Source organism: Heliangelus exortis, chromosome 3, assembly GCF_036169615.1.
Source record: "Heliangelus exortis chromosome 3, bHelExo1.hap1, whole genome shotgun sequence".
NCBI lineage: Eukaryota > Metazoa > Chordata > Aves > Apodiformes > Trochilidae > Heliangelus > Heliangelus exortis.
Window position 1 is genome coordinate 37,803,446 of NC_092424.1, and position 27,958 is coordinate 37,831,403.

Sequence of the window (27,958 nt, forward strand, 5' to 3'; positions counted from 1 at the left end):
ATTTCTTGCATATTCTAATAAGTAGAATTTTGTCCTTTACAGGAGCAAACCTTGGCTCTGAGGAAAGAAGGGATAGGTGTTGTGTTAGATTCTGAATTGCCTCATCTCATTGGGATTGATGATGATCTGCTCAGTACTGGTATCATCTTATACCACTTGAAGGTACATACAAATCTGCATTTCTTTAGCCTTTATATATGTCTTGTGATTTTTATTTTTTTTGATAGACAAATAGTATTAACTTTCTATGTAAATGTTACATTTCTTCATCAAAGTAAGAAAAAAGTTGCATTTCTCTGCTGTAGCAAGAAAAGCTCTTAAGAGGTTGCAAATGATTCAGTTGAAATACCTGTTGATTTACTTTTTAAATTTATCCCAAAGGATAACTAGTTAACCAGATAGAGGTGGTTAATATTCTTTGTTATATATTGTTTTTTCATTCATCTCATTGCTAAGCTTGAGTTGAAACCCAAATCTAGATTAATTATCTCAAAATTGCAAAGATGGTTCTACACAGGACAGTTGCAAGTTGAATTGGCTAAAAATATTGTGTAATAATGACACTGAATTAATTCTAAAAATGCTACCTTGTTTTTTTTCACGTGTTTCAGCATATTTCATTCTACTTGAGAAAATGAAAAGATAACTAAATACCTGTGGGGGAAGAAGGGAACTTTCAACTGTAAATAATGTATGTTTCTCTTAATTAGGAGGGTCAAACATATGTTGGCAGAGAAGATGCTGTGACAGAACAGGATATTGGTAGGGAATTTGGCAATTTTTTACATTGTTCTTGTTTTTCTTCTTGCATCCCAATATGTGAACAAATACTCATTTTTTTTCCTTTTTTAGTTAATTCTATATTTGTTCTTGCATACTTAAGTTTTAGAACATTTGAGAGCTGAATTACATGGGATTTGCTTAGGCAAGCATGACATCTAGGGTCACTTTGGGGCTTAAAAATTGTCCCTATTCATAAACTTGTTACTAATTTTTTCTTGCTTCTCTTGAAATAGTATCCTGAAAAATATTATCCTTTTTAATACCACACTTGTCACAATTATTGCACAGTCATTCTCTTAACCTTTTTATAATGACAGTGTTGTTATTCCTAAAGCAGTCTTTGGGCTTTAGATTTAAGTAAAAAAATTCTGGAAGTTGATAAAAAGTAGGTAGATGGTTTCTACTGATTTTCTTACTCACTTCTTATGAAACCAACTAATCACCAGGCCTGAACTGCACTGTCATCTGTGTTGCTTGGAGGCAATTTCATAAAACAAACATAATCCTTTAATTCTCAGGTGAGAGACTTAGAGTCAAACAACTTAGTTTGGTATATTTTTGTGGGTTAGAAGATCCTAGATTAAAATTTTGAAATAAATTTCATGAAACTAGGAAACTTGCAATATTTGGTGGTATTAAACAATACACATAATCATATATTATCTGGAGAGACAGAAAGAAGTGTAACCAATTGATAAGAGGCCTGAATATAATAGAGCATAAGAACCTTATTTCAGCCATCGTACTTAGACTACAATCACAGATTATATCCTGTCTTTCCAGATACAAGTATAGTTGCTTTCAGGTCAAAAAGTTTTAATTATTTTCCTTTAGCTCGTCAAAAAACCCTTGTCTGAATACGTCATTTTTACTTTCCTGTTTTCTATCAGAAGGAAAAAAGCATTTACTGATCTGGTGCTAAAATACAGGAGGAGAGAACATTACACCAAAAAAACCCAAGCAAACGCACACTTGGCTTCTTTCCACTACAATGAAACACTAACAGTGTCAACATTTAAGGCATGCAGGATGCAATGAAGACAAAAACATTGTCTGGAATGAAGAAAAAGCATCCTGTTTAATATGTAGTGCAGTATGTCCATAATAAGTTATTATTAGCATGCTAACCTCGCTAGTTTTTAAAAGACTAATTATGATATTTTATTTCTTTATATTTAGTTCTTCATGGTCTTGATTTGGAAAGTGAGCATTGCATCTTTGAAAATCTCAATGGTACTGTGAATCTAATACCACTGAATGGAGCTCAGTGTTCTGTGAATGGTATTAACATTACAGAGGCCACACACCTAAACCAAGGTATTACCCAGCATAATGTCATTTTGATAATAGCATCTTTGTTTCTTTCTAGCAACAGCACTGAAAAAAATCTGTATATAAAGAGATTATTGTTTAATTAATTTTAATACCATTTCTTCTCATTTGCAGCTGAAAACGATTAGGAGATCCATGGAGGGTTTTTTTTCTGCCAAAAAATTGCTATGTAGTGAAAAGAAAGCAAATTATGTAGTGATTTCAGCCACTTTGTAGTCTTGAGTAGGCATTTGATTTTGTTCAAAGTTTATTTATAAAGGTAGGCTCCAAACCCCATGCAGGCTGGTCATGAACACTTCCAGATCCTATTGCATTTCAAAGGTGTTTGTGCCTTGGAAGAAAAAAAGGAGTTTGGATGCTATTTCCCTCTTCCAGGCATATGTACCAGCTTGATTTTTGTACTGTGAAGAGAGGAAGCACGACTTTTTTCCTCACATTTTTGTAACTCAAAATAAGGGTAAAGGGTTGCTTTGAGTTACTAAGTTGTGAAAAAAGAGCTGCATAAGTTGACCTGTAACAGCTGTGTAACCAGACTGTGTCTGAAAGATGGCAGCTATGACATCGGATGGGTAAAACTGATGAAAGTAAACTTGGGTAACAAATGCACAATCCACGTATCCTACTTGTGTTAGCATTTAGTCTCGCAGCATGAAGTGCCAGCATCCCTAAATATCTGATTTAGGTAACACTGATTAACTGCTGATATATTTAAATGTTTCCGTTCATCATAAGTAACTGTTCATTTGCTAATGTGTTTTTAGACAGTCATGGAGTTTAAAAAAAAAAAAACGATGCATATTTACCACTTCTTTCTGCAGATTAGTTCCAAATTTTATGAAATCTGGCTAGTGTGGCCTTTCTGTATGAATGAAACTTAAATGTAAGCACTTATATTTCAGTTGCATATTATATGAAGTTACATTATATATTTCTTAAATAACAGAATTTCTAGAGGTAACTCAATATTTACAGTTAGATTTCATCCCTTACTGTAAATTTATCCTAAATTTAAACCAAGTTTCCAGATTTTTAGGCCAAACTGGCAGCCCTTCTGTACTTAAAATGACCTACCACTGCTTGTTTTTAAAGTTTTCTAATAAAAACCCCTGAAGACAACACTTAAAAAAAAATTAAAAAGTGACTTTTAGCAGTTGGTAAGAACTTAATTCTAGATACACTTGTTCACATACTTCAAAATGTTGCTTTGTGTACATCCGAGATGCTTGATGACATTCAACAGTTACTCTTTTTTTATATGTTTTGCTTTTTTTTTTTTCTCTGATCACTGGTCATTTCTATGTTGGACTCAGCCAGTTAGGCTGCAAGATCAGAGCTCCACAAAGGATAAAAGACTCTTTCATTTAGTTTTTGTTGTTCTTAGTACAAATGTTCAATGTATTTGGCAACCACTTTTTCTTTGCCATTTTATACTCAAGAAGAATAAGAATTATTCCTTACAGTAGCTAAATGGAAAGAAAGCAAACCCCATAGCAAATCCAGTTATGTTTCCATGACGACATTTATGCTGCACTTTGTATATTTGCATTCTGATGGAGAGCTGCAACAGCAGACAGTGCTTAGAAAAATATTTGACTGCATGGTTTTGTCCAGGCCTTTTCTCCTAAAGGAGCTTTGATGTTGAGGCTTATCTAAGTTCTGTCCAATGGGAATTGAATTGGTAGAGTTTTTCCTTAACAATAGCATAACACAAAAAATGCTAAAATACTAGAAAAGAAACCTATGTAGGAGCTGTTTGTGTGATCAATCTATCTGTCTATGTGATTTGACTGTCATGTGATTGCTGTTCAACCTCTCTCTCCAGTTTTCTTCTAAATTCAGGAAGTTAGCAATATAACTAATCTATAACTGTATTGATTCTGAAATTTTAATTAATTTTTTAAAGTTGCTTCCACCTAGTAAAGTGTTCAAAAAAGTTCCCAGGGTTATCTTCATTTGAAAGTAACTTAAGAAATTTTGTAGAAATTCTCACTGTTACAAGATCCCCTTCCAGGCAGATAGCAAGAATGAAACAGATAGATAAATATTTGTGACAATTGTGAGCATATGAAGCAGTGGTAGACTAAAAGCAGTTCTAACCCTTTCTCTATAGCAGTCATGACTGTCAGGGATCCCTTTTATTCTGGTTACATGAAAGGAATGCCCAGAGCACTTCTTGAAGGGAAGATAATTACATAAATTAGAGGTGGTCTAAAAATGGCTTTGCCATACAGACCTATGTACAGATTTAGGAAAGGTTATTAGTTTTAAGATTAGAGTAAGGTAAACTCGTTGTGTGGTCCAAAATTGAGGTTCTGTCTAGAAAACAAGAAGGGATATTGTGACTATAGTGCTCTTTGGTGCTTAGTTGCCAAAACTGGATGAATTTATTTGGTTTGATATTCCTAATTAAGTTAATTTTAAGAGGAGCATTCCTTATTAGGGACAGCATTTCATTCTTAGATGGTAAGAATTTTTTTGTAGCAACAAGTCTAAGTGAAGTTTTTTCATACTGTGGGTGTAATTGATTCCTTTTTCTTTTTAAACATGCCTCATGCCAACAGACACAAACGCTTGATTCTTTGGTGATTAACTTAGAAGGTTTCCATGTTATGACAGTAGTGAGACATCACTGACAATAATGTACTTATTAGTAGGAAAGTATTAATACTTGTGCCATTGCCTGTAAAATAAGATAAGAATTGCCTAGAATCTCATTATTTGTGACTTGTACCTTAACTGATTAAATAAAATAATGGATGTATACTTTGCAATATGAATTATTCAATGCAAGAGAAAATAGCTATTGGGCAGACAAGTCTAATAATCTTGTTTTGAGTGGTGATAAACTTCAGTGTTGTTCCACACAGAGAAGAAAAAGGCAAGTGAGAGTACAGATTATGGAGATCTGGAGGTTTCAGTGTAGGTGGATCAGAACCTGATTGTGATCTGTAGTGAATTGAAAATTTTATTCTTAGTCACATTGATGGATGTTCCCATTGTATCTGTTACCTCCTGGTGGTTTCAAAATCTCACCATTGAATAATGTACAGATAAATTGGGGCAACTGCTTCTTCTACCTAGATTTTTTTTTTTACTGAACTGCAAGCGTGAAGATGTGTGGTGTGTATTGTTTTGTTTTAAGTAGAAAGAGGAAGGAATTAAAAAATTACTTGGCATTTTTAGGTACAGGATGTTGTCAGTGAACAGTGTGTGTTTTTTTTTTTCTCTTCAGGTGCTGTTATATTGCTTGGAAGAACCAATATGTTTCGCTTCAACCACCCCAAAGAAGCTGCAAAGCTAAGGGAAAAAAGAAAGGTAAGGCTAAATAAGTTTTTTTGGGAATTTCAACACTTCCACAGTTTTCTTATTAATATAAGATTTTTAATGTGTTTTACATACATTAGTTAGTTTTATCAAGTGAAACGAAGTGAGATTATGTAAGCACATCAGCGTTTGTCTAACGCAATTATTTTATGGTCTATTGTTAGAGTGGACTGCTACCTTCCTTCAGCTTGTCTATGACAGATCTTTCAAAATCTTGTGAGAACCTATCAGCAGTTATGCTTTATAATCCAGGGTGAGTATATTCTGAAATTCAAGTTGCAACCAGTCTTCATTTTAGTGGTTTCAATGTTCCAAATGGCAGTAATAGAAAATATTTTGTTCTCAGATACTAATGGGCTAACTGAAAAAACTAATGGGGTTCTGAATAAAGGCAGAACTTTTCAGAAATGTTACTTGAATTAGTCTATACTAGAAAATGGAATGAGAGAACATTGGGGAGCTTTCTATTCTTCTTAAAACTTTTTTTTTCCTGAGGTTTCTCTACTTACATGTACATAAAACGTAGAGAAAGTTACTGCACCAGCAAACAGCCACACTGATAGACCTAACACAAAGAAAGTTGTCATAGCTGGAGTCTGGGAGACATTTGCATCATAACCAAGGCAGTTCAGTGCAAATTACATGTTTATGCTTTTTTCAGAATTACAACTGAACTATTTTTCCTGAGAAAAATGCATCCTAAACTGAAAATTAGGGGGATTTGAGTTCATATAATACCAATAGAAGAATAAAAAGGCTGGGAAATGAATGTCTTATGTTCTCATCTACATAGCTCCTGGTGGGTGGCCAAGTTAGGATGTGGAAAAGTTTTGTTATTCAGTTACAATGACACAGACTGCTTATCATAGGGAAGATGTTTCTAATGTTTTTACCAGTGTTCTTAAAGTGACTTGAGAGAATTGATGGTGTTCTGTTCAGTTTTGGTTTTTTTTTCAGTAGCTAGTGCTTGTGTTTTGAATTAAGTTTGTAATGAGGCACTTTAACTATCTATGTGCTCTTGAAATATTTGCCAGAAATTGATACACTTGGATAGTGCAGCTTTATTCCAGAGTTTTACTGTGGAATTGCTCTTTATCCATTAGAACTTGGGAAGACTGGAGAAGTAAAAGTAACTTCAGGTTAAACATTGTCTTAAATACAGTGAATGTGTGAAAACACTGCTACAAATGTGAAAGTTGCTCTCTCAAGATAATGAGCTGGTTGCTCATGAATTATGTCTTTTTTTCAGAGATAAAAGAGAAGCTCAAAGAAGCATATGTATATTTTGCTATTTTGTTAGCTTTTCAGATAGTTTGATCTAAAAACTTCAATTGACAGTTGCTAGATTTGTATTTTCTGTGGGCTGGGGAAACTTCCTGACTGTTCTTTGTTATCTCTGGTTCTTGATCAGCTACCATGGCCTCCCCACTCCCGTCCCTGAATTAATGTTACTCTGTTCTAATACACTGATCAATAATTGTATTACACTGCACAGTGCAGATCTTGATTTTGCAGTCATCAGAGAGTAGGATAGATGGTTACAGCATTGCCTCGATTTTAGTCTTTCAGATTTGTAGCAAAATACAATGGCATGGGCAAGACCCAGTTGAAGGTAGGCTAAAGAATGATTCCTTGCCCAAGGAGTTCATGCTGTCTCCAGGTAATGGCAAATTGTGTCTTAAAGAGAGGATTTTTCCTGTGACCCTTATTAAAAAAAAAAAAAAAAAAAAAAGGAGGGAGAGAGAGAGAATAAAAGAAGAAAAGTCTGGAGAGTTACTCAATTTTCTCTGTGACGGAGTAGATTGCAGCAAGTTGTTTTTCTCTCCTAATATATTTTGTTGAATAGAGCTTCTTTTTTACTTATCAGTTCGTAAAAAATGTTCTGTTGCTTTCCTAGAAGTCACACGGTATGAGTAATATGATTAATTTATCAATTTATGCAGCAATTTTTAGATACACTACTGTTTTTCCCATCTAATATTTCTTATAACTTTTATTTTCCTTTCTGGAGTGTGAATGCGAGAGCACTGCTGCTGTTGAAATTGACGATAAGATTAGGTGAAATACTTCTCATGTTCCTGAATGCTTTAATGCCTGTATTTTATTAGACTGTAAGCTCTGAGCAGAGGGTTAATTATTGATATTCTCCTGCTAGTCTGCATTCAATTAATCTTTGTGAAATGGCTTGCAGGAATAGGTATTTTGTCCTCCTTAATTTGTAAACACAAGAAAGGATTGTGCTTAAGGCTCACATTACAGGAGGAATGTAGGTCTGCATGACTGTCACTTGTTTGTGAGCAATAAAACCTGGCTGAGGTTGTTCCATTATCACTGTTATGTGCATATGTTTTTCTAAGTGAGGAAGCTCATGGCTGCATATTCATAATTTAAGCTCTAAGCCTTATCTTTAAATCCTTCAGCTATGCTTAAAACAATAGATGCCATACTTAGTAATACACATTGCCCATGCAGTGCAGAAACAGTTGTCCTTAAATGAGCAGTGATTTTTAAAAGCCCCCAAAACAAACAAAAAAACCACCTCAGACATAGATTTTACTGGTTATGTGACTGCTGCAAAGATAGGGTAGGCTCTGAAGTTTGCACTGCAGTTTAACTGAGCCCTCATCTTACAAATCAGTAAAAGAAAGCATCTTCCATAATTGATGCATCTTTATGGACAGGAATTAGGCAGCAGCAGCTGCTTTTTATCTAGGCTGTGGTTCCATGACAATTTAGGATTTATCTGTATTGATGCAAATGCTGTTTTTTTCTATTTTCTCCTTTGTGTCAGTGCTGGGGTTTTTCTGATATCTGGTAAGCTTGTCCTAAGGAGATAATTCTGCAGGAAGTGTCCCTTTATGGGGAACAAGTTTTTGTTTTGAATAAAGCAGATCCCAAATATTAAGACCTCCGTAATAATTCAAAGCCAATGGCATAATTTTTGTAAAAGTTAGGTGGTTTTCATAATTCTTGAGCTCTGTACTTCCAGCTAGGAAAGCTTTTTAGCATGGACAGTACTGCAGTGGTTATTCTTTTAAGTGGTGACTGTGCTCAACCTCGGTAAAATATTCAATAAATCTGATGCCTCTGAGTTTCAAAGGCAGGTAATTGTACCCAAGGCATTAGGTGGAGGTGAGCATCTTGCTTCCCAGAAGAATACATATGAAAAAGAATATCCTACACTGAATTTGGCATGGATTTTTTTGTTTGCTTGTTCTTTGTTTTTTAATCAGGAGCAATGTAGGATGTTGTCTTCTGGTATGACCCTTTGTTAAAATAGATTGTAATATCAGTGTCTCACAACATAACAATATGTTGCCCACCAGCAGTGTAGATCTTGCTTCAGTACCTGACCCTCTGGGTTTTTTTTGTGAGAGTTCTTTAGCTGACTAGCATATTCTGCATATTGTTAATTTAGTGCTTTCAACACCACTTTCTCTTCCAGTTTCAGTATTGATAGCCTAAAGGCTAGCAGCTAAATTTCCAATTTCTGTAAGCTGCAATAAACAGCTTGTAAGATCTATCATCTCTAGCAATCAATGGCAGAAGAGCCTGTGGGGTATTTACCTTAAGTTGTTCTGAAAGAGGATAAGTGATGGATATTGCTTACTGTTACTTTTAACTTTCCCATGCAAAAATCAGTGTTATCTTTTTGTTTTCAGATGGGTGGTCTTAGTGAGTGGCTTTTGTTGTGTGTGGGTTTTTTGGTTGGCTCTTGATTTCCCGTATCTGGAGATAGTTGCATAAAATTTTGGCTCAAGAGGCAAAGTTCTTTGTTCTGCTTGTTCCCAGTCTTTGTTTTTCATTTGGTGTCATGCAACACTGCTTCAGATAATAAGCTTTTGATAAAATAGAATTTTGCACATAGATTTATGCTGAAGGTTTCATTTGTGAACCTTTTGTAAGCTACATAATGCTGTAAGTCTAAACCCACTCATGAGAAACCTTGATCTTGTCATGGATTTAGCATATTTTTTTGTTTGTTTTGTTTTGTCTCTTTTTCAAATTAATCTCATAAATTGGGCTACTGAGCTGCATTGTAACTTCGTAGTCCTGCCAGTGCTCAGTCTTTCCTAATAGATGTAATACCAGATCTCACTTTTGTGCTGTTTAAATTAAGCTATTGTAGTACTGTGCTAGTAGAACTGACTTCCTTTCTCTGCAGCTTATCTACATTGCACTTATCACTAGATATGCCACATCTTCCAGGAAAATGGTGTCTATTTAATTCAGCAGTGATCAGATTAAGTTCCTTTGTGGTAGATCTACAAAAGAAGAAAGAGTGGATTCTAGTCTTTACTATCTGTATGTTTCTTTACTTTTAATTTCAAGCTAATATTTTTGCCTATTCACTATAGTGCTCACAGTAATAAAGGGAATAGAGATTATAGGAAAAAGATTGTTATTACAGGTAAGCTAAACCCGAAAACATCAGTCTTGTATCTGTGCTTTATGATACAGTGATTTGCTCTAGCCAGTTATGGGGGGTTTTGTTTGGGTTTTTTTGTTGTTGTTTTGTTTGTTTGCTTGGTTTTGTTTTGTTTTTTTCCTGAGATTTTTTTACTAGAGTCTTAAAAAAAGTTTCAGCGATCAGTGACAACCTGTCCTGCCTCCCCAGATTCTCTCCTGTCTTGAACTTATAACCAGTTTGAACCAAATACTGCTGAGGTAAAGGTCTCAAAAGTGGTGATTTCCTAAATATATAGAGAAAATAGGCAGCTAGCTAAGAGAGACAGACATCATTATTACCCCTGCAGAAGTAAGGGCTGCAAAATGAGCACCTTTCATAGGGAGCAGAGGCACTGTGAGTAACCCTTGGTAGGAGAGCCCTTCAGCAGAGCTCATGCCTTCTTACGCATCACCAAAACCACATAGCAGCAAAACACCAGGCTGCATTCATTACACTCCTCTTCATGGGAGTATTTACTTGTCTAAAAAGCATTAAATGTGTATTTTTAAAACAGCTAAGTGTAGTGTTTTGAAGCGTTTGTTGATTGTGATGTTGATGATGATTCATAAGTGGCTTTGGGGAACAGCCATTTTCATTGAAGAACCACTTCTGCATAGTTCATTCCTCCTTCCTGAATGATGTTTTGAGCATCAGCAGCTTCATTTCAGTGTAAGCCAAAGCTGATTGTCACGACACCACTGTTGAAGATAATACAGACACTTCCTCAAGGAGAAAACCATGGAATTTTCACCACTGACCAACCATCTTTTATATCAAACTGGTTGCAATGGGGGCTCATTTTCCTTGTGTCAGATCTTAATCAAATGCTAGTTAACATTTTTATGTGTATACGAATTATGTTTGCCAAATTATTTGTGCTTTGTAGGACAGTCAGAATATCAAAAGGTTTTTGCTCTGGGTTTTGCAAATTATGTTGGCTGATCTGAAACATTCTGCTTCATTATGGCTTAACCAAACATGGGAATACTTGTAAATCATCTTTGCCAGCTGTCTGAGCAAAGATGGTCTGCATCAGGCAGCGCCCAACAGACGGCTGCATTTCCACTGACCTCAGCTGTATTCCCCAGGGTCTGTATTACTTTGGACTGAAGTCATGATGAATATATTGGCATTTTTTCAGCCAAGCCCTAGGTAAGAAGTGATAACCAGCAGCTATGCATTCCAGAAGCAGACCATAGCCAAAGCAAGGGGTTTTGAGGCATAGCTGGAAAAAAACAAAAATAAAGGGGGAATGGAAACAAAATTTGCATTTTAACCATTGAATTAAGCTTTGCTTTCTGAAGGTACCTTAGGATTGCTTTTTGTTCTCTCTGCATAAATTCTTGGATTTTGCATTGCTACTACAGAAATTAAGATAAAATTAAAAATACTAAATTGTTGTCATCTCTTCTTGTGCTATAATGTTGAGATAGTCCCCAGAAGTTCCCACCTAGATACAGTCTAAATCTAGAGCCCAGGGGCTCTTGGTGAGACATGTAGGTGAAGGCTTTTGATGTTTGGAGTTGTGTGTAAAAATTTACATTTGCTAATCTCTTAGGCACTGTAGAAGGTATTTTTTAAAATGAACTTGTTCATTTTTTAAAATGAACTTGACAAGTAAGGAAAAATTAAATTTTTTAAACTATTATTTCTCTGGTATTGTAGTGATGCTTCTTGAGAAGTAGGAATCAGTGTTAATTTAAACTACTTTATAAACATTAGATTATTAGTGTATTTTTTTGCACATTTCCAAGGGCAGTTCCGTTTTTCATAGGCATTTGTATGATTTTTGATTTTAGAAAGAAATATTGAATCTACCTTATTTTTTAAAAAAAAATGTCTACATAATTTTGTTTGTGACATCATGAACTGCAGTTCCTCACAGACTTGAAGCTAATCTGTGGAACAGTCTTGCAATTTTTCTGTGTTTATGAACTGTCTCACTAATTTGCAAATTCAGTAGCTGTAGAATGTCTGAAATACTTGTATATTTGGTTGAATATTGCAGTCATTAGATAGGTTGTCTATGCTTTAAATGCCTAGAAAAACTTTATTTTGTAAAACTTTATTAAAAAAAACTTCTTTCAAAGGAAAGTAATTTAGGTACAACTGTAATAAAAGCAGATATTAAAAATTACAGAAAATACTCTCCTGTAATTATTCAGAACCTTATCAAACTAAACACAATAAAATATCAAATTATTTTAGAGAAATGAGTTTGAATTGTGTTCTATACCTGAACGTTTCCAGAATTTGAAATTTGTCAACCAGTTTGTAACATCAGAGTAAAGTTGTTGGTTTTTTCTCTTGGGGGGAAAAGGAAGAACTAGGATCATGCCATACTGTAGTTTTATGTCTCTTTTTCTTCTCAGAAGAGGCCAAGCTAAGAAACCATAGGATAATGAGCATTGATTAACTATCTTTGGTGTTTGAAAAACATGTTTCATTATTTAAATTTTACCTTTGAATAGTAAGCTGATGAATGTTCTATGAATCTAACCTAATAGACAGAACAAACTGATGTTGACTTTAAAGTATTCTGTACCACTAATATGTTTTTTCTATCAATTCCTTTTTTATTTGATCACTCTGTTTCCCCCTGCCTCCCATGGCAGTCTTTTCCCTGTAAAAGGACCGATCTGTCTAAGGTAGAGAAATTCAATTTCTATGTATTGATTGCCATACTCACATGTAGTTAACTTAGAGAGGCTATGCTAATTATTTAACTGTCTTGTTTAACTTTTCTTTTTAAATGGCTTTTTTCCCCCCCGAAATTCCTTTACTTTTCTGTTTGTACTTGTGTCATACAGCATGTTACCTGATTTGTTTCACTAATGAAGGAAAATTTTTTTGTTATTGTAGAAAAAAAACTATAAAACTTTTGATTGTACCATTGTTATAATCTTCTAAATTGATTGCATCCCATCATCCTATGTTTTACAATATTCAGATAATGCTAACATTTTTTACCGGTTTTCTTTTTTTTTCTAAAAATCAGACTAGAATTTGAGAGACAACAACGAGAGGAGCTTGAAAAGTTAGAAAGCAAAAGGTAACATTATTCTCTTTGGTCTTTATGTGTATATATATATAGATATTGTAGACTCTTCAATCGTTAATTTGATATCATAATGTTGCTCAGCAAGCAGAGGATCCTGACTTAAATAATTTTATTTGGTTTTGTCTTGTAAGAATATTTTGTTTATTTTCTTGACTAGAAACAGAAAGACAAACTGAATTGTAGCTACCTGTGATCTTTAGTAAAGAAAATATGAAACATGATGGTATGAGGAAGATAGATCATACAGATGTAATATGTTACTGGTGTTATTTTCATGGTGTTATATCATGGTGTTATTTTAAAAGATGGCAAACTATATTCTTTCTACTCAGGTGGTTTGTATGCTTTAGCTATCTTCGAGTTGAATCTTGATTCCAAAAACTCTGATTATAAACTCTGTTTCTATTAACGTGTAGTGCTGGTACGGGCATACCAATCATACTCAACATTATTTTGAAATCAGTTTGAAGTACAGAAGAAAGTATTGTTTCCAGCTGACAAACCGAGCTGACTGTTCTGGCTCATCATCCCTGCTATCATTTTGGAAATAATAGCTCTCCCGTGTTTCAGATCACAGCACTGATTGGATTCATTGGCTCAAAGGCGCTTTCTGCCTTCCTAGCTCCAGACTGCTTGCTCTGTTTTGAAGGAGCTATTTATATAGTTGGGCTAAGTTAAGTAAATGCAGAAAAGCCCTGAAACTGAAGCATTAGAAAATTATTCAGAAAGTGATGCAATGGGATCACTGATATTTATCATCTTTGTTACATTGATAGGGTTTGAATTCAGATTGCAGTCGCATTGCTTTGCTTGTGCTTCAATGTATCGGCCTTCAGCTTCTTGTAAAATAGCCAACTGGCTTGCAGGCTGTATGAGTGTTTAGGTGAATGTATCGTGGGGGTAATGGTGACCTTCAAGTCTCAGTCTGTCCTCATTTGGAATCCCCTAGAACCCTGAGAAGAGGCATTGCACCAAGACATAATAATTTGTCTTAAAATAATTTCTCTCTCAAATACATCTGTTTCTAAGCTTATAATCATGTTTGTCAATAATTCTGAGTTCATCTGAAGAGAAGACATCGCTTTTAATTGATTTACTGTCTTCAGTTTGGTGAGGCAAATTGCTAAGGAAGTTATTTTATACAAGTTTCTGTATGTGAGTATGTATGTATACACAAATACATATATTTTTACTCTTTTTTATATATATATATATGCATATATATATATATAAAATAAATATATATATGTACTCTTCACTGTGTGCACTGATGTGTTCCATCCATGTTTTTACTGGATTTCACAGAAATAATGCAGTCAAATTTTCTACTAATATAAATGCTGTATAACATGTCTGCCTATATTTTCACATACATATTTTCACATGGCATTTTGCCATTTGTCTCACACTTCCAAACAATGCAAGATCTTAACAATTTGTGCCAAAACAAAACTATTAAAAAAGGAAGCTGTTACATATACTGCTAAACCCCTTTCCAGACCTTTTTAAGAGATATTACTGTTTTAAAAAAAATAATAAAATAGAAGTATTACATGCATATGTTTTACTGTAGGAAACAAATAGAAGAGATGGAAGAAAAACAAAGATCTGACAAAGCAGAACTTGTAAGAATGCAGCAAGAAGTAGAGTCACAGCGCAAAGAAACAGAAATTGTACAGCTGGAAATTCGAAAACAGGAAGAGAGTTTGAAACGGAGAAGTGTTCACATTGAGAGCAGGTTAAAGGACTTGCTGGCTGAGAAAGAAAAATTTGAAGAAGAGAGATTGCGGGAACAACAGGAGATAGAGCTTCAGAAGAAGAAGCAGCAAGAAGAAATTTTTGCCAGAGTCAAAGAGGAGTTGCAGCGACTACAAGAACTTAATCATAATGAAAAAGCAGAGAAAATGCAGATTTTCCGTGAACTAGAAAAACTTAAAAAAGAAAAGGATGAACAGTACATTAAGCTGGAATTGGAAAAAAAGAGACTTGAAGAACAAGAAAGGGAGCAGGTCATGCTGGTGGCTCATCTTGAAGAACAGCTTCGAGAGAAGCAGGCGATGATAGAGCTCCTGAAGAGAGGGGATGTACAAAGAGTCGAAGAAGAGAAAAGAGATCTTGAAGACATTAGAGAATCTCTTTTGAAAGTCAAGGAAGCCCGATCTGAAGGTGACGAAAACAGTGAAGAGTTAGAAAAAGCACAGCATGCTTTTGTAGAGTTTAAAAGGAAACAACTGGAACAGTTGAATATTTTGGAAAAAGATGTAGTTCAACAAGTGAATCACCTAGAAAAGGAGATAGCTAATGAAAAAGAAGATCTGGAACAGTTAAAGTTTGCATATGAAGAGCAACTGCATCTCCAGAGAGGTGATGAAAACTTTCTAGATGCCTTACTCAAGGCTGAAGAAGGTGACAAGATAAAGGCAGCAGAATACAGGCTACAAGCTAAAGAACGCCAGCTTGAGTACCTGAAGAGCAATCATTTGCCAGCTCTGCTGGAAGAAAAACAAAGAGCTTCTGAAATCCTTGATAGAGGCTTGTTAGGGTTGGACAATACTCTCTATGAAACAGAGAAAGAAATAGAAGAAAAAGAAGAACAGCTTGCCCAATATAGAGCCAGCACAAATCAGCTGCAGCAGCTTCAAGAAACTTTTGAGTTCACAGCCAATATAGCTCGTCAGGAGGAAAAGGTTCGGAAAAAGGAAAAAGAAATCCTTGAATCAAGGGAAAAGCAGCAGAGAGAGGCACTGGAGCAAGCTGTTGCTAAGTTGGAAAAGAGGCACTCTGCTTTGCAGCGTCGTTCAACAATAGACTTTGAAATAGAAGAGCAGAAACAGAAGCTTGCCACCTTGAACAATAGCTGTGATGAACAGGCAGGTCTGCAGGCTAGCCTAGAGGCTGAGCAGAAAGCTCTTGAGCAAGACCGAGAACGGTAAGTGTGGTGGTGGCTTCCACCTAATTAGAACCTATTCCTAAAAAATTAATCGTTTTATACCTGAGGTGTTGAGAGACTGACTTGTTCTGTGTCCCAGTATTGAGGTTTCCTGGTGCATCTCAAGTAGTTTACTCAGAACTGAAACTCTGGATTACGTTTTAAATGGTTCTTGCTTACTCATGAATTTCTGTTGTGTTTGTATCCCATCCTCAGCAGTATAATGTTTGCATTAGCCATCACAGGACTTAAATAAATTGTTTTACCTATGTAGAAAGCTCAGCCAATCTTATGTCCTGCCTATAGAAAAACAGACTGTGTAAACATTTTTTTTCTCTTAAAATATTTATAGCATCTTGTTTCTTTATTAATAGAAAGCTAGATATTTGTTCAGAATTTGAAGACAAATAGTTATAGCAGACTGCCTGCTTTCTCTCTCAACTGATGATGTACCGAACACTTGTGGTATTCAGATTAAACAAGTGTAATGTTTCAGTCTTCGTTATTGGTTTCAAGGCTAAATAAAGTAGACTAGCCATATATCCATGAAAATTTGGTGGGTTTTAAGGTTATTGGAAAATATTCTAATTTTTATGTGAGCTGAAATCCACTTGTATTGAGTTGAAACCATGCAGTATGGAAAAAGGATGGAATTGTCATTTTTAAATGTGTTCTCTGATTTGTTAGTATTAGAGTTTTAAAACTTAAAAAACTGGTGAAACATGAAGTGTTTTTTCTTGAGGTTGCATTCGTAATTTTTTTTAACATTATACTAATTATCTGACTTCTTTCATAAGCACTTCAAGCAGACACCTAAAACAAGAGAAACTTGCCTGCAGTAAATTATAAGAGCTCTTCTGTGTCCTTTTTATTTTAAACCATTATCAGAAGAGAATAGTTCCTCTTTACACCATGACATTTCAACATAGAGTAAAATATTCAGCATTCAAAATCCCATTACTATTGAACTCATCATTCAACCATCTACATTATGTGGATTTTAGTTAAGCATTTTAAATACTGATCTATAATTTTGTTGTGGATAATGCCATTTTTCATAATTGTCTTAATGAAAATAAAATTTCATTTTCTTAACTAACCATCTCAATTAAAGTAAGCTATAAACAACTGGAGGTTCCACAAAAAGAGACAGCTTAGCCTTCAGGAGATTGTCTGAGTTGTGCAATAACTGAAAAAAAAATGTTGTCGGCTGCAAGACTGGGATTTTGAGAAAATACCAAGAAAGGGAAAAGGTCTCTCTTTTTTTTTTTCCTTGTTTGCCTTAACGTCCTCTTGCACAAACTGAATAGGAGTTTCAAATCTTGACAAGAACTGTCAAGTGCATTGCTTGGAGCCCTGACTAATTAAATTTAGAATGTTTATTTAAATGTTGAGACAGGCAACAATCTTAAGCTATGTGATAGTATGTTCAATATTTCATACTACTTACTGCTCTTGAGTTTTGATTTCACACTTCAGTACACAATGTCTTCAGTGCTATAGTAAGCATATGAATGATATATGGTTTCTAATTGTTTATCTAGGTGTGTGATCTGCTTATTATGGGATGATGCACTCTGGTTCAGAGCAGTGTTAAATCTCTGAAAGTGTTTAAATTCAATATTCATTTGAAATGTCCATCATAACTGGAGAGAGAAACCATGTTTTTCCTAGTTTGAACAGTGCTTTAGTTCAAATTCTTTCATCAACAGGATGATCCTCAAAATGATAATTTGAAGTTAACTTATACTGAAATAAAGCATACATGCTTAGTCTTTACTGGCAGAGGTATTTGGCAATAGAATGAACATAAAGCATCTTTAGAGTCATCTTTGTGACAATTGGATGTGTCACTCACAAGTAGCAAGCTTCAGTGTAGTGTACTTGCTGGTGAATGCATCACACAGCTGGATAAGTTTATAGCTAGAGGAAGTGATACATTTTGATTGTAGGATGTTTACAAATCAAGGGATAAGCTTTGTTCCTTTAATCTAATTCTGATTTTTGTGGTTAAATTGATTTTCCATAGATGCAAACACTGTCCCATATCGATGAGTGGTCTTCCATATACTTTCATTCAGGATACAAGATGGTTTTGCTGCTAATCAAAAGAAAAAGATAGCTTCTGGCAGTGCTGCAAAAACTACTCTAAAAGTGAAGTAACAATTCAGCCTGCTTTAGTCTATGCCTCGGCATTTCTCATCTCTTTAAACTGCCAGATAGAATAAATAGTGGTAATTCAACTTAGACATATGCAGTCATAGGATGAGTGGTAGAACCTGTTTTACATCTTTTGCATGCTACTTTTTTTTCTTCTTTTATTTTCAAGTAACCTCCAGAAAAACAACTACTTTTAGAGACAAAAGTTGTAATGGAAATCGGGAGCATTATTACCACGTTACAAATCTAATCTCAGCTACACTACAAGGGGAAAGTGTATTTCACAGGTTTTTATAGTATACTTTAATTTGACTAAGTAATAAATCTTGCAAGCAGTGCTTCTTATTTTTACTAGATACCTCGGTCTTTTCCAGTCAAAAATGCAGAATCCAAATTTACATATTCTGTTCTGTGCATAAATTTGGCTAAGTGTGAAATTTATTTGTTAAAGAAAGGGATGAGTTTTCCATTTTAAAAGGTGATTTATTAAGGACATTTAAAGCAAATAGCAAATGTTTTATTTTGTAAGTAGATTAATATATATATATATAGACTGAAAGAGTAACTGGAAAATAAGATTTATATGTATATTGCACAGTTGAAAGATTTCCTTATGATACAGTATGCCAAATCATTGTTATAGGCTGTCTTTGGTGTTTTGGATTAGTGCTTTTTTTGGTGCTTTTAATTTTATACCCACCATTTATTCATTTACATCACACTGGAAACTAATAACTGAGTTCTTTAATGAGGAAAGTTTATTCAAGTGATCCTAATAGACTGGTTAAGTTTTATGAATTAATATTTAATGTGCTGAGTTAGATAACTTTTGAATTGGAAGTTTCTTAAGTTATTTTATTTAACTTAATACTGCTCTTGCAATGTGTTTTTGAGCTGTCTGTATTTTTCTATATTTAAATATCCTTAAACAACATTTTTTATATCTTCATAAGTATTAATACCTACAATTTTACATATATCTTAGTGTGAGTACAGTACTTCCAATAAGAAGAATGGTAATCAACTCTTAAACAAAGTGATTTCTTTATAGCCTGGACCAGGAAATACAGCAGCTGAAGCAAAAAATATATGAGGGTGATGGTGGTCAGAAAGGAAATCATGGAACTTCAGAAGAGAGACTCTCCCATACCACTTCCCCTACTGGCTCAGCAAAGCCACAGCAACCTGCTGCACCACTAGTTGATGATAGGTAGGTAACCTGCATTTCTGCAGTATTTTGGTGTGAATCCAAACAATAGCTTTAGAAAACAAGTGTTTTGAAAGATTAGTTTGCGTGGGTTGAATTGTAATTAAATGCTGTAACTGGACTGAAAGTATAGCCTGGAAATAAAACTAATTTTCTGTATTTTACTTTAAGTAAACAACAGGCTAACCTGTTTCTCCTGTATAATTTATCTTAGACTAGAGCCAAGTGTAAAACTGTAGGCTTAAATGTATTTTAAATGGGTTTGTGTTTGCAGTTACTTGTCTATATGGTATTGCTTTATATACACTTAAAGCAACAAAGTAAATGAAGATGTTGTCTTTTTTAATAGGGCAGCTGCCCTGTTTCACTTAAAATATATTTCCTCTCTGTTCTTCTTACACTTCAACGTGCAATTTTTAGTATCAACTTGGAACATTCCTTCTGCTCGAAGACCAATCTTTGATTAAACTGAGTTGCAAAAGAGATATTGCAAAAGAGATAAAAGTGAACGGTTAAGTAACTAAAGTTGCAACCCTGGCCTGCTCTGTCGTCTTCTTCTCTTACCCTTAGTGCCACTTGTATGAAGAGCCATAGCAATGGCTTAGCCTGTGGTCCATTAAATGGTCTAATTGTGATGCCAATTGTTAACCTTTGCCTGTTGAATGAACACTTGCTCAAATGTCCGTGGTCCTTAAGGAGAAATAAAACTGGTCTAACATTAAGCTACCAATTAAGAGTTGTGCAGTACTTAAGAGTTCATAACTGTTTTAAAGAGCCCTTTAACCCATCTTAATCTTTATCTAAGAGTGTACTTTCTAAAAAAAACTTTTCTATATCTTGAAGGATAAATGCCTTTATTGAACGAGAAGTGCAGAGAAGGCTCCAGAATATCCATCATAAAGCTGAGGAGAATGATTTTAACCTGCTCTGGTCTACAGAAAGTTTAAAGGTGAGTACAATCGGGAGGAAATCCTGACCTTAAATGCACCATGTGCAACGAGTGATTTAGTTTTGTTGTTCAGTAATTTCCATGTTTTCCTATGTTTACTTAATTTACAAAAAAAGTAAACAATAGATCACAAATATCAGTTTTAGATTTTGTTCATCTTTTTTTTTTTTTTTTTTCCCAGTGGCTTTTTAATGTTGTATTCCATTTTTTTGCAGAGAAGACTGTGTAAATACCTATAGGAAGGCTGCAGATAAAATAAAAATCTTAGTGTTATGTCTGTAAAATACATTGATAAAATTCCACCCATTAGAATGATATTGTTGGTGCTTGCAAACAAATACTTGTTTAGAAATCGATGATCTCATTTATCCAAAGACTGAAGTTGACTTGACCTCTAAGCCAGTGGTTTATAAATGTCAATAAGAAAATAGTTATTTTTGGCTATTTAAAAGAATGTCTCTTTCTGTACATTTAAATGAACTTAAAAGAGAAAGGCATTCTTTAATAATCACCTGTACCTTTTTTGTTCTTAGGATGAGAGGCTTAATAATGGCTCTCTTCAGCGCAAGCTGAAGTATGAGGTAGGTCATAATTTGTCAGAATGAAATGGTTGTCTTTAATTATGGCATGCCCTGTAATTAAATTTCTAAATGTTTAGCTGCACAATTAGAATTTTGAATTTGCAGCAAGATTAATAGCTAATAAAGACAGCAGTGTATTTTGCCAGCTGGAATTAAAGTGTCTATTTTCAAATTGGGCATAGCTTTTCCTTATTAGAAAGATGTGGTGTTATTGTGCATGTTTCTTCCTTGTTTTGTCATGATTCTTAATTTGAAACAGTATCCCTTTCCTGATTTTTCAGAGGGTAGAAGCATTTAATGAGATATTGTCTAAACTTGGAATACCCCTTCACATTTTTGACTCACGTTGAGCTGACAACTGTAAGGGTGTCTAGAGTATTAGTAAGCAGCATTGGGCAAATTTGCCTGTATCATGAAGGATTCATACATGTATTTTTAAACTGAGGCTTACACCCATCCCCACTGTATTTGGTGGCCTAACTTTTGCCTGAACAATGATTAATGACTTATCTTGGTGAGTAAATCCTAAATACCTTCATGGATTTAAACCTCAACAGTAGAAAGACTGCAGCACCTCTAATTTGGACTTTTTTTTGATTTTTGCACTGTTACTTTTAAACTGTATTTATTTTTATGCTACTTTGGATGACAAAAGATCACTTTTATGTGTATGTGTTAAAAATAATAAAGGGCAGGTAAATTTCTGCATTGCCATTTGACTTCCCTTTGTTTTTTGTGAAAAGCATATTTAAACCAAGTGAAATGGATACTGTACAAAGGAAAAGCAGTGGAGGGCTGGAAAGATCAACCATTCCTGAATCAGATCTCAATCGCTTCTGTTGGATTTTTGTTTCTCTAATCTTGAGAGATTGCACAAGTGTACCAATTCTGAATGATTATGCAAACCAATCAAAACCAATCATCAACTTAAGAAATGGTCAAATCAGCAGATTTTTAAAAGATGTTTCTTTTCTCCCTTTGAAATTTTAAACAGAAAAGTCAACAGTGGCAGCCACAATATGGCTTTCCATTTATGTCTAAAGATGGCAGTTGTGCTTCTAAGTTGTGTGGAGAAAACATAGGAGTAAGAGACCATACAAGACAGAAGGAATATACAGAGCTGTGGAATTTATTCTTCACTTCTGGAAGAATCTGCTCCTCCTCTTTTACATCAGAGAAGGCATTTAAGAATGAAAGGCATAATTCAGAACAGGAGAGTTATTCTTGTCGTTGTGACACTGAAAGTAGTTTAATACCCTCTAAAAATATTAATACTTCAAAGTCTGAGAATGTTCCTTACGAGAATGTTTTATCTACTTCTTTACAAAGTCATGACTTAAATAATGTGGCTTATTCACTCTGCAAGACTGAAAATTTCAATATCTTTGATGATAAAGTAATTACTTTTCCAAATTGTGACAGCTCAAGAACTGATTCTGATTGTTCCACCTTGAAACAACTCTCTACTGTAGAATCCTTAAAGGGTGCTAATGAGCAGGGTGGCTTTAACAGCAAATCATGCCTTCTTTTTTCTCCATCTGATGTGTGTTCTGAAATTAAAACTTTTAAACAAAACAGCCCATTTAACAAAATGCAACCAACAACTGAAGACCAGTCTAATAATTCTCAGCTTGAAACTCAAAAAGCCTCTGATTTGATTTCTTTTAACTCAATAGATACTCATTCTGATATAAGCCCTGAGCACACCTACAGTTTGGGATATCTTTTCCATAAGCTTTCCTGTCTTTACAAAGATGCCACTAGTCAGCTGCTTAACAGTAAGGTGGTTTCTAAAGAAATTAAGGAATTGGGAAGTTTGTGTAATAGAAATGAGAGATGTGCACAAGCAGTGTCATTAATTAAAAATCTGCCATTTGTAAGAAACTTGCATGCAAATATGTTCTTCAAGTCAAATATGAGTCAAGACATGTCCCACTCTACTGATGATGTCAAAGCTTATACTGAAAATATTCTTCAGCCTGAATCCCCTGTGCAAGAGGCCATCACAGTCTCTGTAAGCCCAGAACTCTCTGATGTCTGTGTGAGAAAGCATGCTGAAGTGTTTATGTGCTGCTGTAAAAACGAAGAGCTGGGAAACATCATTGTCTTAAGACAGAAATTTGTGCATTTTCCTGATGTCTTTTTGAAGCTTCAGGCCTGTTCCCTGGAAAAAGTGATGGAATTATTCACCTCTGCCTTCCCTCAAATTAATATTAGAATGGAGGAGTTGAAAGGTGTATATTGGCTTGCTGTTGGCAGTTGCAAAAATCCTGATCCAGAACCTGCTTGCTTGCTTTTGTTCAGCTCTGTACTGTATGTTGTTGTTTCATCAGTTGAACAAGACATCTCCCAGAGTTCCTTGGCAATGTTTCATGAGGTTGCCATTGTCACAATAAAGGAGGTTCGAGTTGGCTTTGCAGGACAGAGTATTAGTCTTCTGTGTTCTGCTGAAGACGGTTCACTCACAATATTTACCTATAACAAAAACTTCACTCAAAGAATTTGCCACGACATAATGAACATTTTGATTTCTACAACAGATGATACTGTTTATTTAAATCACCAGCTCCTCAAGGGTGATTTGATGCAGATTTCACTTGACTGGACATCAGAAGTAGAGGACTTAGTGTTTTCAAATGGTGTACAATTGTCCTGTAAATTCAGAACGGAGTTAGCTGACCTGGTGTACTTACTCCATGAAAATATGGGAAGTATTAAGCCTTCATTAGGTGACATTCGTGTACTGCTGTATACATCAGTGAAAGTAGACTGTGCTAAACACAGTGTGTATAGAGCTCTTGTTCTTTCAACTACTCATATAGGTCTCTTAAGGAGAAATAATGTTTATCCTGAAGCTAACTCTTTGGATGCCTCATGCCAGCAATCGCAATTTGACAACCTTCAATTGTACAGTTTGAATGATATCCGATGTGTAATTTTGCCAGACAAAGAGAATTGCACAAAAATGGAGCTTGTATTTTCTAGAAGGAGCAAGGTTGGATCTGATTCAGGAACTGGTTTTTCTAAATACTGTGAAAAAGAAATAAATACTCAACTGACAGTCATCCCATCAGTTCTTCAAAGAAGTTTGCATATCCCTTCAGAAATCTGGAAATTAACATTCAGTTCAAGTGAAGAAGCCATTTGGCTAATTATGCATCTGACTAGGTGTTGAAATCCAAATACATTTAGATACATTAAGAACAAGAGGCTAATGAATATTGATAATTTTTATTACTTTTTAATTCTACTTTAAATATCAATAAGCAAAAGGGTCCTTTGAGCCTGTAAGGGAATACTGTAGGGTGTGTACACACATCTTGGCAAAAATCATTACTACTTGAATGCTTACTTTTTGCAAGTCTCGACTGTGCTGCATATATATATATATCTGTTTGGAAAGTTTAGGAAATTAAATGTGTCTATCCTATGTAGCAGGTAAATCACAACTACAGTTACTGGCGTGCTTTCTGATTTCTATTATGGCTGTGTTGTCTGGCTCCCTCCATGTGCTGTCTTCATTAATGTCTTCTCCAATACTTCTTCATTACCTTTTTCTTAATCTTTTTGAGTATTTTTGTTTTTCATGCTTCTCATTAATTTCATGTCCTTGATCACAGCATTTGAAAACATCTGCAAGATTTTTTTGTTTGTTTGAAATGTTAAGGTGTGTTTAGGTTCCTATGGTACAGTCACTGTATGCTCTTAATTAAAAGGATGTTTATAGCTTTTATAGCTAAAATTTGGGGGAGAACAGCTTTAATAATCCTGCTTCAGCGTTTTGCATTAAGGATTATTGCACTTCTGCATTAAAGTTTGTAGCAAGTGTAAAAGGGATCATGTTTGGCTTATTCTAAGCATGTTGGCTGAGTTGCCAGGAACTGATGGATTTGCTGTATCTGTTTTTCCCTGGGTTTGCCCTGCTTTGCCTGGAGCCAGGAAAGTGTAGGCTATGTGGAAGCAGTGAAGTAGAACAAGAAAAATGTAGAGAGTGTCCAAGACTTTTTTTAGATTTCCTTCTCCCCTTCTTTTTGTGCAAGGAAGCAATGCATGGCTTTAAGTCATTCCTTTTTGTCCAAGTAGTTGTACTCCTCCAAAACAGAGTAAGTCTTTATATTCTCCTGATGTGAGTATTTAAGGAAAATGTGATGTGAAAACAAACGTGGTTGAGGGTATAAACAGGAGTTTTTGCATTAAATAGCTTTGAAACTTTGGTCATGCTACTATGCCTATGGTAAGACAAACAATTTGGGATTTATGGTCTGTGTACAGGTTTCTCAGGCTGTTAAATAGATAGGTAGCAGCTGGGGCTCTGCCTGCCTGGTGGGGTAAGTTTAACTATAAGGATCTCTCTTTGTAATGTGTCTGGCCTGACTTTCATCTTTTTCTGCTGGCTGACTAATGAGATTGTTGATGCTGTGAGATTGCATCTCTTACAGCCTCTTTACATTCCAAGAAATAATAGAACAATTGAACATTAGTAGATTTTGCTTGCTCGAGGCTTGCCTTTAGCTAGTACAAGGTTATTCTTTGCCTGTTACCCCTGTCAGAGAATAAGCTGTTGTTCTCATCTTTTGTTTCTTCCCTTGTAAAGTAGCTTAATACCTTTTGAATCCTGTTGCCTGAATGTGCCATCTGCCTTGTTTGAGGAAGATGGTCCTTGGCAGAAAAAACAGTGGTGTCTAATCTGAAATTCTAAATCCTGTAAGCATATTGCCAATAGAGGTGCAATCTTCTACTAGACAGAGTTAGACTTCAGTCCCTCTACTAGCATAAGAACATTTCCCATTTGTTCTTACCATATGTTAAAACAGGATAATGTAATTCATGTGGGATTTAGAAAGTAATAACTTGCATTGGTTGAAGAAGTGTCTGGAAGGATGAATGTTAGTTTGGGTTGAGAATTAAGGTTGCTTTTTATCATAGCAAAATTTTCTACTACCTTAAAGTTAACTCCAAAGGTGACCAAACTGTATGAAGACATCTGAAGGTGACTAAAGTGTGTCAGGTTATTTTGAGGTTTAATTGTTATACACATAGTATACACATATCAGGGAATGTGAAGCAGACAGAGTAGTAATGAGTTGCAGAGTAACCTCATGTCAGTCAGGTTCAAAAGTAGCTCCTTCATTGTCATCATGTCTCCTGAGCATTGACAAAAGTTAATGTTGAGTGGCACTATCTGGGAGGACTGTCTTAATCAAGGCTGCTAAATGACAGCAATTTCCTTTCCAGATTATACCCCAAATTTAAGTGTTGGCGTATGTTGCAGATAACATGGTTTTCCAACTTTCTTTTGTTTTAAAATCTTTCTTGATGAATAGTCTTTCATAGGTTTTATGAAAAAAAATTCTTTCCATCAGTCATTTATTCTACTGTAAATTAATCATAACATAATCATTGATATTTTTTACTATGAAAGCATTATTTAATGTATTGGGACTTTGTGTTTGAGATTATTCTCTTGCTACTAGCCATTTGTAATAGTTCTCTGAAAATGACTGTAAATAAATTGCTTGTTGACAGAGGTGGCTTGAAGAGTGACTTCATGGTTTGATAGTTGTTTTAAAACAGACTATGTTATTGTCGAGGCAATGAGCTCCTCTTTCCCCCAAGGATGGAAGTGCTTACATTTCTTCACTCCAGAAATGAGTTTTATTTGAAAAGCCAAGCCAGTAATGTGTGGAGAAGTGAGAGAGGGGCAAAATAGAGTGGAGAAAATATTTGTTGTGTAAACAAAGGTTTTCAATTTAAAGACAAGCTGGTTTATATTTTCACAAAAAATAAAAAATAAAAATGTGGAAAACACTTTCTAGGTTGTCAGTTAATTTGAATTCAAGTTCACTTTTAGTTTATTTTTTTTTTCACTACTCTTTAATACTAACATTAGAGGAAGCAACATTGGCATTTATAATTGTCTAGTAATGAAATAGCAGCCTCCCCTTCTCAAGAGCCATGCAATGCTGCCCAAAGTCTGTCTGTAACAGACAGCATTCAGGGAGGCATTTATAAATGATTTTCAAACTTTTTTTCCAGCCCTTACACCCTATCACATGTCACCAGCAGTTGCTACACAGAGACCAAGTGTCAATGAGCAGAAGTATGAACCATGGTCACATGCTGGGAGAGTGTTGGTCAAGACCGAAGAATTTTGACCAAGCCACATGTCTCTTGGTCAGAGGGGTGTAGGCTATAGCTATCTTTGGTAGTTGCTGAGGGACTGAAAATGAATGTTGAAAATACAGTATCTAATAAGTGATGGATAGCATCACTGAATAGCAAATACACTTTTGAACACTGTCACTGCAGAGCATTAATCTTTCAGTTGCAAAAATATTTTAAACATAACTTCAGTTAGATTCCATCTGGCTATTAGAGGAATGTGGCCTTCTGGCCAATACCTTTAGACTTTTTTGTCTGCACCATGCAAATTTATCCTAGTTGAGTTTTCTCTTAATTAGATTACTTAAAGAAAATAGTAGGGAGCTGTTCTGACAGCGCATTATTAAGTTATCAATCCTTTAGTTAATTATAAAAATGAGTTTGTATTTAAAAGTCTTAAGATTTCTGAATTGCCTTGATCCCTGGAGCTTTGCATAATGTTGTAAACAGGTTTGTTATATAAACTGTGAAATCACAAGACTGGTTTGGCTTGGAAGGGACCTTGAAGATTATCTAGTACCAACACCCTGCATGGGCAGAGACACCTCCCACGGGAAAAGGTTGCTCACAGCCCCATCTGTCCTGGCCCTGAACATTTCCAGGGATGGGGCATCCACAGCTCTTCTCAACAACCTGTTCTAGTGTCTCACCACCGTCAGAGGAAAGAATTTCTTCCTAATGTCTAACCTAAATCTACCCTTCCCCATCCTAAAACCATTCACCCTCATTCTTTCACTTCATACCCTTGTAGAAAGTCCCTCTTCAGCTTTCCCATAGGCCCGTTTAAGGGGCGAAGATTGACATACGAAAACTGTGGCTGGCTGTGAAGGCTTGATTTATGTATTTATTTTTTCCAAAGAGGGTTAATACAAAGTCTTCTGCTTTCCCTTTCGTTTTTTATCTAAGCTGAAAATGCCTATTCTTTGAAAAAGTGCTAGGGCTGCTTATAAAAGGAGATCTACTTTGTTTTCATGTAATTCCTTCATTTTTGAAATTTCTGCCTTTTCCATGTTCTCCTTC

General features: G+C 35.1%; 1 protein-coding gene across 3 annotated transcripts in view; it reads left to right on the top strand.

The window, feature by feature from the left end:
- Positions 1-27,958, top strand: part of KIF16B (kinesin family member 16B) — a 136,089-nt gene that overhangs the window by 64,423 nt on the left and 43,708 nt on the right. For 2 of the 3 annotated variants that reach the window (XM_071740236.1, XM_071740237.1), the window contains exons 13-22: positions 43-162; positions 711-762; positions 1,963-2,100; positions 5,348-5,430; positions 5,604-5,692; positions 12,505-12,537; positions 12,888-12,941; positions 14,524-15,879; positions 19,091-19,249; positions 20,090-20,195. In XM_071740236.1, the coding sequence (XP_071596337.1) occupies positions 43-162; positions 711-762; positions 1,963-2,100; positions 5,348-5,430; positions 5,604-5,692; positions 12,505-12,537; positions 12,888-12,941; positions 14,524-15,879; positions 19,091-19,249; positions 20,090-20,195 (2,190 nt within the window). Of the gene's footprint in view, positions 1-42; positions 163-710; positions 763-1,962; positions 2,101-5,347; positions 5,431-5,603; positions 5,693-12,504; positions 12,538-12,887; positions 12,942-14,523; positions 15,880-19,090; positions 19,250-20,089; positions 20,196-20,728; positions 20,777-27,958 lie in introns of all 3 variants that reach the window. The other variant, XM_071740235.1, reaches the window with a different exon arrangement.